The sequence below is a fragment of the Abramis brama genome, assembly GCF_963993115.1.
Source record: "Abramis brama genome assembly, chromosome: 5".
Taxonomy (NCBI): domain Eukaryota; kingdom Metazoa; phylum Chordata; class Actinopteri; order Cypriniformes; family Leuciscidae; genus Abramis; species Abramis brama.
The window spans coordinates 23,991,142-24,005,546 of record NC_139967.1 but is presented as its reverse complement, the minus strand read 5'-3'; the positions used below and the strand labels follow the sequence as shown (position 1 = coordinate 24,005,546).

General features: G+C 37.4%; 1 protein-coding gene across 6 annotated transcripts in view; it reads right to left on the bottom strand.

Moving 5' to 3' along the window:
- klhl13 (kelch-like family member 13) overlaps positions 1 to 14,405 on the bottom strand; it is a 64,328-nt gene that overhangs the window by 25,820 nt on the left and 24,103 nt on the right. For 2 of the 6 annotated variants that reach the window (XM_084115840.1, XM_084115841.1), the window contains exon 3: positions 1,449 to 1,520. The exons of 2 other annotated variants lie outside the window; for them this stretch is intronic. In XM_084115840.1, coding sequence (XP_083971966.1) covers positions 1,449 to 1,520 — 72 coding nt within the window. Of the gene's footprint in view, positions 1 to 1,448; positions 1,521 to 12,636; positions 13,129 to 14,405 lie in introns of those variants that run through there. 2 more of the 6 variants (XM_084115839.1, XM_084115842.1) reach the window with 2 other exon arrangements.

Sequence of the window (14,405 nt, the reverse complement as noted above, 5' to 3'; positions counted from 1 at the left end):
GCTCTAATGGTAACTTAGATAAATATGCGCTATAATACGCATACCGTGTTTGTGTGGAGAGCGCACTTACTGCATGACATAAAGGCGCCATCACTTGCATTTAACTTAAAATACTCCGTAATTTTTGGTCAAACAGATAAGAGTAATGCAAACTGTGAAGGGTATATTTTTATTTGTGTAAACTTTTTTGTTGTAATAACAACAAAACGTTTCCCAATCTGGATGTGCTTTCTGTCATCTCGGTCCTAGTGAACTTGAGCATGTCACAAAAATGAACCAAAACTCAGCGTCCTCACAGACATGAGAAATATATCTATATTCTATAATGTCTACTTTTAAATGAACAAATTCAAATGGAAAATAAATATTATCAGATTATGTAGGCTATTCTGTATGAAACGTGCATAAAGGCACAGCGTGTGAAGAGGACGAGTCAGCATCGTTGACTTAATCTCTGCAGCCGAAATAAATTATTCAAATGTCTATTCTAGACAGCCTCCTTCTGTTTTTTCACAACACACTCATAATCATTACGTTTGCCAGTGCGCTGTGGCAAGCTTGACGTGTACGTTTGGGCACTGATTAGGTTATGTATATGATATATAGGCAATTAAAGGGTCATTATTGTGATTTATGGCTTATAAATATAAACGCACGATCAGTCGACTAATTGCTTAAATGAACGACTACTAGTTGACTAAAATCTTTAGTCAAGGGCAGCCCTAATAATTTTTAAATCATGTTTAACAGTGGAATTCCTGGTGAAAAACTACATTACCCATGATTCTGGAAATAAATCTTCACCAGAGAATTGCGAAAAAAATAATAATAAAAAATATATATATGCATAATATACATATAACAATATATATGCATATTTTGCAATAAACATAACATATATTGTTCCAATGTATACACAGTCAACATCTTTAAAGCAATTGGTTTTCCATTGTTTTTAATTTGACGCATTTGCAGTGCTTCTTGGGATTGTAGTTCTTTCCCCAATTAAAGCCAATATACAGAGTCTTGTCTAATTTTGTTTAATTTTCTAACACAGTCTAATTTTCTAATATTTTTTGCTTCAAATCAAAGTTTATAACCTTGTAGCTGGTTGGCTTGGTTCATGGTTTAGAATTCATTAACAAAGACTTTTTGAAAAACTAATAGTGAAAATTTGTCCAGAACCAAGGCCGCTGAAAACGTGGGTGGGCACTAATGCACTCTACTGTAACAAAAAAGGATAATATGTTCTGTATCGTGACCCAAGTTTCAACACGAAGGAAAATGGATGATTTCCAGTGCAACTGAGCTCCGGAGGAAGGGTCAGGCAGGTCAGGGAGTAACTACCAGACAATGAGAAGATTCTATGGTTTAAAAAAAAAAAAATAACGAAAATGGCAGGCACAGTCACATGACACAAAAGCACAGGCAGCTGATTGGTGCATTACCCTGTCAGGTGATAGGTTGGAGATGCAGCAAGCAGAGAGTGGGTGGTCCACACCACAAACGAGTGCTGGTGGCTGCCAAAAACAACGAGAGATATAGCATCACTAAACACACGCACATTCCCAGAAAACATGCAAACACTCGCGACAAAGTGTACGCACAGACACAAAATCACAAGCGTCAATCTGACGGAGAGCGAGAAATCACGAGGGTATTCATTCAATTATGCAGTTTAGATTGATCTGAGCCTCTAAATTACTGATAAATTAGATGATGATGATTGTAGTGGCACAACTTGGTTTGATGAAGACAATTTGACATGAAATGGCAAAGCATAACACGCACACAACAGACTGTTGATAGGATCAAGATGAGACATGACAAAGCACGTACAAACCTTTATCCACCAAATGAAGACAGGATAACAGTAGACAACTAAAATCGGTAAAAACTCACACTATGCACTAACCATCCACAAAATATGATGCAGAAGGACAATGAGAGATATTTAGTGATGAGGGGAGAGATTTAGATAAATGGTGCAGAAAGAATGAAAGAGATACAGATGGATGGAGGGGGAGAGAGAGAGAGAGAGAGAGAGAGAGAGAGAGAGAGAGAGAGAGAGAGAGAGAGAGAGAGAGAGAACAAGGGTAAGCAAAAGAACATTAGCTTAACAGCATTCTTTAATAATTCTGTATTATGGAGAACAGGAAGAACAGAGCTGAACAGGACAGGAGAACAGCTGGTCATCACCACCACCCCCACCCCCTCCCCCTCACACAACACACACACACACACACACCTCGACATATTCTGCTTTGATTAACCAACATCCTTTTCAACTCTTCTGGACCAGATCCCTGCTTGTTAATTAGGATTTGAGAAAATCTCTCACACACACACATCCACACTTCTGCTCTATTTTCTCCTGATTCAGATCATACCTCTTCAAATCAGTTCAGTTACCCTGAGCATTCAGGGTTTGATATTATAAAATGTGTTGCTACTAAATATAACTGGCATTCTGTTGTGCCCTCTCTAGGCTGTTCTTCCTAAAAAGACATTATAGTGAAGGACGACTTTAAATCTAGGACAAAAGGCTTGAGGGAGGCAACATATACCTACTGTTAGAGGAACTGCAGACTCAAGACGTTGGGTTTTGATGTTCAAAGTAGTGCAATGTGAGATCAAGGTGTCGATTTATCGATTAAACGAAAGGGTTACAGGGATTTTTCAGGAATAGCTTAAGCTCTTTCGACTGTATCCATGTCATGTTGTCAATTACCTCAGGAAATCATGTCAACTCTCTTCTCAGGTTATAAGAACAGGAAATGCAGTAATGCACTTACAATGGAGGCCTAGCAGGCAAATGCTTTAGAGGGTTTCAAGGCCAAAATGTGAAGGTCAGATTTTTGTCAAGCCACTTTGACTACCATTCAAAAGTTTGGGTCATTAAGCTTTTTAATGTTTTTGAAAGACTTTCTTTTTTTATACTCACCAAGGTTGCATTCATTTAAATAAAAAATACAGTAAAACCATAATAATAACCCATAATATTTCTATGTAAAGTAAAATCCAATTTGAAATATTACAATTTAAAGTAATTTTACAGCATCATTACTCCAGTCTCCAGTGTCACATGATCCTTTAGAAATCACTCTAATATGCTGATTTGATGCTCAAGAAACATTTCTTATTATTATCAAATGTTGAAAACAGCTGTGCTGCCTAATATTTTTTGTGGAAACCATAATACATTTTTCCAAGATTCTTTGACAAATAGAACGTCCAAAAGAACAGCATTTATTTAAATAGAATTTATTTTGTGATAATATAAAAAGTATTTACTGTCACTTTTGATCAATTTAATGCATCCTTGCAGAAATGTGACTAATGCGCCACTCATTTTATCATCTAATGAGGGTGTAGGTTGAGCGTGTGTGTGGTTCCACACTTCTGGTGTCAGTGTGTGTAATTTGTGGGCAGAAATGTGGGGTTATTTTTTGTTTTAAATGCATTTCCAGAAAAATCTGCTTGATTTCATGCCATGGTGTGTGTGTGACTCACAAGCCGACTCGGATCTGCTTGGTGATGCACAGAAATAGATTTATCCCCCATATAATGAGATCGGAGTGTTGATTGAAACGGTGATGATACAGAGACGGCTGACTCTGATGAAGAGCGCAGATACTGACAGATTAACATGAAGCAACAAGATCTTACAAGCACCTCAGATGACATGACAGACATTTCTGTTAGTCCATACATTTTAAAGGACTAATTAATTTGGTGTTTTTATAGGGGAACAATTACAATACTTCCAATAATAATTAGCTTGCTACATTATTGTAGTCACATTCATAAATTGCTCTCCATTGGAGGCAGTATCAAAACAGTGAATGTCAGGGTCAGAACTGAACAAGGGCCTAAGACAAAACTCCCATTGAAAGTACACAAATAACTGAACCCCATTATAAAGCCCACTGTTTTTTTTAACAAATATAGCAGATTTATTTTCCTAATATTCTATTATAGGCTAGTTTTGTCAAAAGTACCGACTTCGGTATACCAATTTAAAAAATGTGAAGAACCAGCATTTCCCTCTAGCATTGTGAGCGCTGTTGAACGGATTCTTAAACACCTCTGGTTGGCCATTGTGTTCACAGGTTCGGCTGGTACATGCGGTAATATGTGCGGCAGAAAAACCAGTGTGGGAACATTTCGAGAGGGTAAAGATGACCACAAAAAGGTGACATGCGACCTATTTAAAACATTTAAGTAGTAGCCTAACGTTAGCCATTTTACATGGTCTTAAACGTGCGATATTAGGGCGCAAATGCACGTGTTTGTTTGGTGTGTGGAAGCTAAATTAGTAAGCTAACTTCCACACCATCGGAGCGTATCCATCTTCTCAAAGGCCAGTGCTGCGGCTTCATTGTTAGCAAGACACGGAGCTCACTTCTCCCCAACGTGGACAAACTGTTGTTCCCTTCTCATAATATAAGATCAGAGGGAAAAAATATATATAGTGACGGCGAGAATTGTCCATATTATTGCAGTGTTTCAGTTTTCTGTATAATTATTTATTCATTTATATTGTATGTCCAACATTTCAAATCTATTTTTATTAAATACATTTATTTCTAAGATAAGGCTACTTATATTATAAGATAAATTTTGTTTGTATGCGTTCTGATCTCATAAAATTCATATGATGTTTGCCAGTGTTGTTGTGGCAAGCTTTGTGCGTGCTTAATTTAAAACGTATACGCTCATGAGGTTTATTATTTCTCCCCGATTAATCGACTAATGGATCAAATGAACGACTAACTGTCGACTTGGAAAATCTTTAGTCGGGGGCAGCCCGGGAGAAATGTGTAAATAAACTGAAGTACACTGATATTGTTTCCCATATAAGATACATGTTATTATATAGTTAGAATACACACCTTAACTAAAGGTAAATAAATAAATAACAGTTCAAGGGGGCAAATATTACCCCTTTATGAAAAAAAGAAAAACGACACTTATGAATGATGGTAAAATGACTGTGATGACCAAATAGTTTACATGATGAGGCTGATTTACGATCAGTGTAAACGCAACTAAAGTCACAGTCACTAAATAGTACCATACTTCATAAATGTCATGCAATGAACAAAAAAACACCTAACAACATATCCAAGTGGGAGATCCCTGCAGCTTGACATTTTTCACTTAATTTCCCCAAACTATAAAAAAGCATCTCACAGCTGCCATTTTACATTGTGCATAAAGGCCCCTTAAGGACAAGTGTGTGCTGAAGCGTGTCCGGTGTGTTTGTTTGTGCTTGTGTACTGCTGAAGAGTTTCTACTCCCATAATGTTGTACAGACCTTCATTTAGTCAAATAAAGTGTCGTTTCCTTGAGAGAAACAAGCAACATCCATCTCTCTGCCTCTTATTTGTAGTTCGCATGAAATCAAAGGGTCTGTTATCCAACTGTGGTGGCACATCTTTGATTGTTTCAAACAAACGGTTATATGATGCCAATTATGGTCAAAATTCAGAGTATTCGCTCTGTACTTGACCCAGGGATGCACACCATTTCATCATCAAAGAGATTCACATTTAAACATGACCTAAATCTGTGTCTGTAACACTTCAATCACTTTTTAATGAAACAATATGCTTAATAGCAAAACGAGTCAGATTTGCAGCATGGCTTTAGTAAACATGAGGATCATGTCCGACTCAATGGAGCACATGTGGTGCTGTTTTTATACGCTATCTCATGCCCACTCAGGGACGTCCAGCTGCTGCAATTATGAATTGTTCCGACCTTAAACTGGGGTTCAGAACTTTTATTTTTATTACACATGCAGGGAGATGAACACAAGCCATCTGTTGCAGACGTCCTGCATCTGTTTTACAATCAGAATCAGAAATGATCATCTATTCTATTTAGTTTGTGTGTGTGTGTGTGTTTATGTGAAGTGAGTGACTCAAGGTTATAATCAATGAATTTATAAAATCTTACAGCTTTATGAAATAGACTGAGAAGGTATGAGAAAATATTTCATAATTACTGCATTTACACAAACACTTACTTAACAAATATCAAAAGATGTAAGGCTAATTGAACTTTAAAGCTCCTATATACGAGTTGATCACACAGTAAACTAAAAGCTTTAACAAAACAGCCCTTTCCACTTTCATTTTTTCTTCTTCATCTCTTCATATTTTACCCTCCTCTTGCACTACATTTCTTCCATTTCGCCACTTCACCATCCCATTTTCTTCTGTCCAAACATCCTCAACCTTCAAAACACCTATTCCTCTTTCCTTCTCCGATCTCATTCCCTTTCGTTTTCTCATCTTTCTTTTTCCATCCCATCTCTCCACCTCTCTCCAACCTTCTTCATCACTCCTTTCCCCCAATCTTGAGGTGAAAATTGGGATTCCTGCATTTCCTCTCAGATAGCTACAACAAGATTAAACAGATTTGAATAAATAAAGATGGATAAATACCACAAAAAAAAAGAGAAAGCGAGAAAAATCAGCTGCCTTTCCTCACTTCAGCCAGGTTAATGTTGGAGGAAGTGTTGACTCATTAGATGATGAATATGGTTTTGAATATGGTTTTTGGGAGTATAACTAACATCGGATTTCACAAGGAAATAAACTGTACAATTCTGACTGGCGAAAGCACAAGTGACTTACAGCAAACGACAAGCTACTGCAGCACTAACTTATTTAATATAATCCCATTAATAAAATCTCACGCTCACATGCAGCACCTAAAATTAACACTTACCAAATGAAAATGAAAGATAAAAGTTGGCTTTGGGATTGGGAGCTACTTACCAGTTGGCTGGTAACTTTATTAAGAACTGCAGGGCCCAAAATGAACTTTAGCTCATCTGCAGGAATATTGTGCACCATAAATATTTCTTACCAGCTATGAAATATTTATTTATTTATTTTTCCTACAAATATTTTATTTTTCCTTACATGTGACCACAAACTGCAGATTGTGACTGGTGCAGTTTGACACAGTGACCTGCACTGTTTGTCACAAACATGCAATGAGCTATGCTACCGTTCAAAAGTTTTAAATGTTTTTGAAGCAGCCTATGTCCACCACAGCAGCATATATTTGATCAAAAATACAGTAAAAAGTCATATTGTGAAATACAACAATTTAAAACAAGTTTTCTATTTAAATATATTTTAAAAGCTGAATTTTCAGCACCATTACTCCAGTCTTCAGTGTCACATGATCCTTCAGAAATCACATATGCTGATTTAGTAAATCAAGAAACATTTCATTAATTTCAATGAAGAAAACAGTTGTGCTGCTTAATATCTTTGTGGAAATTATTTTAGGATACATACAGCAAATATAAGAAACAGAAATCTTTGGTAACATTATGAATGTCTTTATGGTCACTTTTGATTAATTTAATGATTCCTTGCTGAACAACTATATTGATTAAAAAAAAAAAATCCAGGAAAAATATTTGAACAGTACATTTTCTCAACTCACTGGCAAGGTGTGGCAAAAAGTTAATTTTGGACCCTGCTCACATGTCATTCTGTGTGGCACATGGGGGAGCTGATGAGGTCACATGATCAAAATAGCTAGCTACAGGCTGTTTGTAATAAATATACTCCGGAACTGTAACTAGTACCACTTTATTATTACTCAAAACACACCACAACACTTCTCAGAAATCAAACTTTTACTTAAAAGGTAAGGACATTTGCATTAAGGTAAAACAAATTTGGGAAAATACATTTTGGAAAAAGATATAAAACTATACCCAAGTGTTTAAAGCAACACTATGTAACTTTTCAACCTTCATAATATATTTCCAAGATCCTTGTGATGGTACATCGACTTACAATAGGTTGAATGACACGTCTGCCATAGCCTGACGGGGTCTGTATCGCTTTTACTGGCACTATGTAACTTCGGGGTTCGGGTAGTAACCAGAGCACAAAAAGACTACAAAATTCGACTGCTTTACGGCATACGTCACTTCCCCCACCACTTCGTCAAATTTGGACGTGAGAGGCCAACCAGCGTTTGTTTTCGGCTTTCGTGCGTATGTTTTTGTCATGGGGGCTGTTTACACCTGGCCACTTCATGCGTTTTCTCAGATCGGATAGCTATCCGATCGTGAAAAGTCCAGGTTTAAATGCCCTCCGAAACGCATTCGAGACGGATTTGAATCTGATCCCTCAAACCACTTCAGGAGGAGGTCTGAGACGCATTCCAGATGAAACTGGACAAGTGTAAATGCATATGGTTGTTGAAACCACATATGTAAATTGTACTCCTCCCAAAAATGATTAAAAAAAATGATAAAAAAACGCGTGAGAGCGTGTTATAGGCTATATGTTATATCCAGATATGACGACGCGCTGGAACACGCATCACCGCAGCTGAGCAACTGCATCAAGCCAACGTGCAAACTATCGCAAATCAAAGTGAAAGTAAGTCGCAGATGCTTAACACACAATCATCATCATTAAAAGTAAAGAAACAAAATGATCTTACCAGGGCTGTTACTGCTCTCTCTTATTGCGGTCTTTGATTTTGACATTTTAGCTGATGATCTATAAAATGCAGCTCATATCTGTTGCTTTCGGTGACGTGCACTCCATTAAATCTGCATATAGCGCGAGAATTGAAGATCGAATTTAAATCCGTTTCGCAAAAATACATTTATGTGACCAGGTGTAAATGGAATCGTTTTGATAAATCAGATAGTTATGCCTCACAAATTAGTTTGCCAGCTGAACTCAGGTGTTGTGAGGTGTATTTATCACGTAGTCCTGAGGGATATCAGATGACGCTGTTGGCGTTGATTCCTGCGATTATCATGAGAACAGCTTTCAATATCTCACATAATTATCATAATTATCATTCCAATAAAAACAACACAAATTAAATTATACAGTAGGCCTAGACTATAGACTATTTACTTGTGATTTAGCTGCAATCATGTAAAAACGTTATAATATAATATATTTACGACAGTGCAAGTATTCCACAGCGACTCTAGGGGTCGCTGTTTGACAAAAACACAATTTCTACTTAGTGTGGCTTTAAATGTTTATGATATTATTTGTGTTTGTAATATTATTATAATTACAGGGCATTGTCCTTACTCTCAGTTCAGTGTGGAGAAGCTGGTCATTTTTTAAAGAAATTATATCTCAAAATAGCTTTAAACTTGGAAAGAAAAAAAAAAAAAGAAAAAAAGACACCAAAGCAATGATGGACTAAACCCAGATGCAAAGCATGCTAGATAAAATAGCTTGTGGTCTTTTCCAAACAGAACTTTGACTGAAAGTTAGTGTACAAAATTCAGAAAACATAAACATTAATAAAGCAGGCCTCTTTATATCTGCAGCAGCAAGAAGTCTGACACATCTCATCCTTTCATCTGAGATCACAAGGTAGAGAAGAAAAGCTGAAACCGAAAAATCCAACGTGAAAGGTGAATGTGAAAAGGACGAACTGCTGTCAGTTCTTGCCGACATTTCTGTGGGATTGACATTGTCTTCACAGGAGACTAAAGTACATCAAAAGTGCTGGCAGCAAAGCAAACACAGCCTAAAATTCCAGGACAACTGTAATTATCATTCTAAATGTGAAACAAGGTCAAGGCCAAGGTCCTTTTAGCAGTAGATGAGCAGGACTTTAGATCTGCCACGACTGCGTGTGTACCGTCTTGTGGTAACACAAACACACACCCATGTGTGCGTCATTCTCTTCCCCCCTGCGACAGAAGCTGTCACTCTTCATCACTCTTTTTAAGCTGAAGCCCAGGAATCCTTAAAGTCACAAATAAAGTAAATTTTTTTCTTGAATGTGTCCTTGGGACTGATGTGTGCTTGGATTTTGTGGTGAGTGCATGTTTGCTCTCACTCTGACCGCTCATAAAATAAATAAAATAAAGAGTATTTTGCAAGCATTTATGCGAGTATGGACACCCCTCCTTTGCCCTACCGAGCGTGAAATCCTCACAACAGGCAGCGGGTATATTTAGAGGTGAGATAACACTTTAGAAGTACATGCAACTAAATGAATCCTCACCTTCCTTACACCGCATACACATTCATTTAAATATAGTACACTGAAACGACATGCACACATGACTTTTGCACCAGAAGAATCACATCTTGAATGAAAGTCCCATTCACGCGTTAGGGCAGCACAATTTTGCACAAAGTTGCGATTTAAAAAAAAATAGAGTTGTACAATAAAATAATATATATATATATATATATATATATATATATATATATATATATATATATATATATATATATATATATATATATATATATATAAAATATCAAAATTACTATTAAACCAAAATAAAAACATCTTGCTATTTTAATATATCACTGTAAAATAAATTAAGTGTTTAAGAAAAATTATATACATTTTAATTTTACATTACAATGGCAAAATATACTAATAATTATGGATGTCTTAATTTTATCATTTTCAAGCCTTAACCATCAAACTTTTTTGACATTTTTAAATTGCAGCCTTTGCAACTTGATAAATCACAATCATATCATGATTTTAGTTTTATTTCAATTAATCGTACAGCCTAATTAGCGTAATGTGTTTTCTATTTTAATATGATACTGTGCTGTGTATTATAAGCATGTGCTGCAGTTGTTTTCTGCCACTTTAAATTCTGAAGCTCAATAACTGAGTGGATTCTGATTGGCTGTCAATGGTTTTATCATTCATCAGCTGGAAAAATAGTAAAACTTTATTGTTATAGTTATTATCCTTGGTGTGAACATGCAAACTCTCACTAGTTCTCATCCTGTCATTCAATATTTGTCTCAAAACACACAAAAAGAGAGAATGATTCATGTGTCCAAGAGGCATTTCTCCTCTTATTGAGAAATACAGAGACCACAGCTCACCCTGTAATCACACACAACACACAGCCAAAGCAGTAAAAATAGACTTTGTTTTTGCAAGGTTTTGGGAGGGGCGACAGCAGGGTAGGGAACCCAACACTGTAATACACAACCCCAAACCTTAAATTTGAGAAGATACAGAAGACATATAAATTTCCCCTGGAGAATCAATAAACTATGTTTTATGAAGACTGTATATGCACAACAGATCTGTGGCTAGAGAGGCACAAAGATAGACAGCAGAAACTATTAACAAAACAAAAAAGACCTTGGATCTAGCCTGTAACTCAGAACTGAGCAAAAAACACTTTCAGACGAAGACTGATATAATTAGTAAGAGAGACCAGCGCCCTTAAACTCTCTCTGGTCAATGGTCATGGTTTCAACTTTGTGCCAGAGGAAAATTAATATCTAAAATGAATAAAAAGAGATAAGTAGTAGTATGGTCTTATTAGATAATGTTATAGGAGTCAGATTAAATGCATTTATAATGATTTTAAGATTGGATGGACATTCAAAACTTTCAAATATACTTTTATTGCAATCATTATGATCACAAGCTGTAATAACGCATAGAAGGACAGCACTATTTTGCCTGTTTAACTGAATACATGACTTTAACCATCCACATTACTTGTATTATCATCGAGTTGCATATTATTTGGACATTACAGGGCTCCCCCTGATGAGTCGGACCCTCATCCCAGATTTTTCCTTCGAGTCAGTCACCGCTGGCTTCTTGATTGTAACATTTGAAACATGCATTTTCTGCAAAGCTGCTTTGAAATGACGTGTATTTTGAAAAGCGCTATACAAATCAACATGAACTGAATAATATAAAAAAAATTAATTCCATTAATTCATGATAGAATAGGCTATATAAGAATGTTTCACACATCTTGAACATGGTAGCATATACAGAAATATCCAATTAATCCAATAAAATTTAAATGTCTGCTGACAAAAAAATAAAATGTCATTTTTAATGTGTCTTATTAAAATTATTGGCTTGATGCTGCATTGGTTGGAAGCTGTGTTGGCAACAATGCCTACATCAGTTAAGAAAACATTTACAATTATGAAAGGCTTTGCAATTGTAACAGATGGGGTTTTAAGGGGTTTGTTTTAACTGGGTAGCATAACACTCTAGTGCGCACTGGTCCACAAAAGAGGCTCTGTTTCTCATGTTAAAGACAAACTGCGGCTTTTCTAGTACACATTTGAAGTTAGTCGTGCATTGGTGTATTAAACATGCCTGAGCAAGGATTAAGAGGAGCGGAAGCGCTAGCGGTAATGTTCCGTCTATCATCCAGCATCAGCAGCCCACCGGGCCCCGGGCCCCCACCCACCAACACCACAACACAAGCGATCAAACCCAGGGCGCACGACACGCCAGGACAAAAGATTCTTCACCGGCTGTTATCTCGGCCCGGTGCGTACTAGAGCTCAAAAACAGCCGCGGGGAGGATACGGAGAGAATAGAGAAAGAGAGAAAGCACATGAAAATCCTCCGTGGATGTAGAGAACTAAGCGGCGAGAGGAAACACGCTAATCGTTATAAAATGGGTATCTCTTAACGTTCACAATTAGGTTACAGAGAAACGAGGGGAGGCGACACCGACCTCGAAACAAGCACAGCAGCAGCATCCTTAATGAATGTCTAAAGACGGAAAATAAACAATCATTTTAAAACACACACACACACACACACACGCACGCACTTCGACGCGATAATATTACTGCTACTTACATATATGCAGGCGAGAGTGGAGAGGACCTGGACGTTTTAAGGACGGGCACGGGAAATTTCCAGCTGACGGGCGAACCGCTTTTCCATTTCAACGGCATGTTTTTCCAGTCAGCACCTCTGAGATACAGCGCGAATGAGAATAGCCGTCAAGAGCGAGTCCATGAAGAGGCGACCAGCGCGGGCTTCCATCCCCGGCAGCCCTCACCGAGAGCAGGGAGGAGGAAGAGCAAAATATAAAGAGCAGGATCAGCCGCCGACACAGGCAGCTCTGTCTGAATACCGCAGCGAAGGTTGGCGGAAAACCGGGAGGAATGACACTTAAGCCAGAGCCGAGAGGTGAAAAGCAGGTGTGCCTTAGCCGAGCATCATCTCCTGAGAAAGACAGAGGGGGATGATGATGATGATGGAGGGAGGGAAAAAAATAGGCACCGTCTCGTCCGGTCAGCGCAGGGAACAGGCATGCGCGGTCGGTGCACTGGATGTTCAGCTAGTGCCACCTTGTTTGAATGCAGGCGGACTATGGCAAGCCATATTAACATTCATTCAATTAACTGCTGTCGATTGTATGTTAATAGTACTTTAAAAATAATAATAAATAACTATAGTAGGCTAACCCAATAAGCCCTGTAATATGTATTCGGTAATTCTAGTATTCGTTACATCTGTGCTTTAGATATCAACCATACTTCTGGTTATACTATGGGGCTGTTGAATGCTTGAATCTGATTGGTTGAATGTTCTAAGGCGTGCAATTATTTTCAGGGAAAGGCACAGCTAAAGTAGTTCCAGGCAGGTCTTGACCATATTACATGTCTATATCACTTTGCCAAATGATTGGTCCAAGGTCCTTACAGCCCACAACAGCAAAATAAGCTAAATTCACAATGACACTGACCAGGCAAATAAATAGCCTATAGTAAACAATATGATAAAAACAACAAATTATGTCCCTGTTTTTCCAACAAAAAAAAAAGTTTATTATGTATGGAAACGGAAAGAACATGCTCTCTTTCTCCTGCTCTCTCTCCCACTCAAACGCACACACACACACAGTACGGACACACACTCACACAGAAACGTGTCGTCAGCGCTGCTCTGATGATTTTATCAGTAAAATAGTTTAACAACTTGAAAGCTACATGACTTCTCACTAGTGAGGTAATAACAGCGCTGTTCCTGGAGTGGAAAACTTACAGTTTTGCTATTAGTAGAGACGCTGCTGCCGAACACTGTTGAGAGACTCTCACACGCTTAATTCTCGCTCTCTCTCTATAATAACGGCATTGACTGCTATCAGTGGCTCAAGTCTCCGTTACTAGGCCTAGATGTTACAAAATGTTGTTTTGGAATTAGCAACAGAGGTTTGATATTAGATGCATAAGAAATTAGTACTACATTATAAGGACAAAAACCTGAGAAATATCTTGAAATACATCATCTGAACAATGTTTTGAGGTGTGGAAACCGTAGTTTAAGTGGAATATTTGACTCGAGGCCATTGAACTGTTGAAAAATAATGCACACCTGAGGTGTAAAGACACGTTATCAATTATTCCTTATAGAATAACTACTATTATTGAATATATACTAAATAGTGCAATTGAAAATGACACTAGGCACTATCTGACTACTTACTATTAATAAATATATAAAAAAGTATTATAACAAAAACATTTGCTAGATTTAAGGACAGAAAAAAAAGTTAAATTGGCTTGCCATTGCTGACTGCAGAGAGCTAGTGAGAGAGATAAGAGTTTAATGACCTGGCA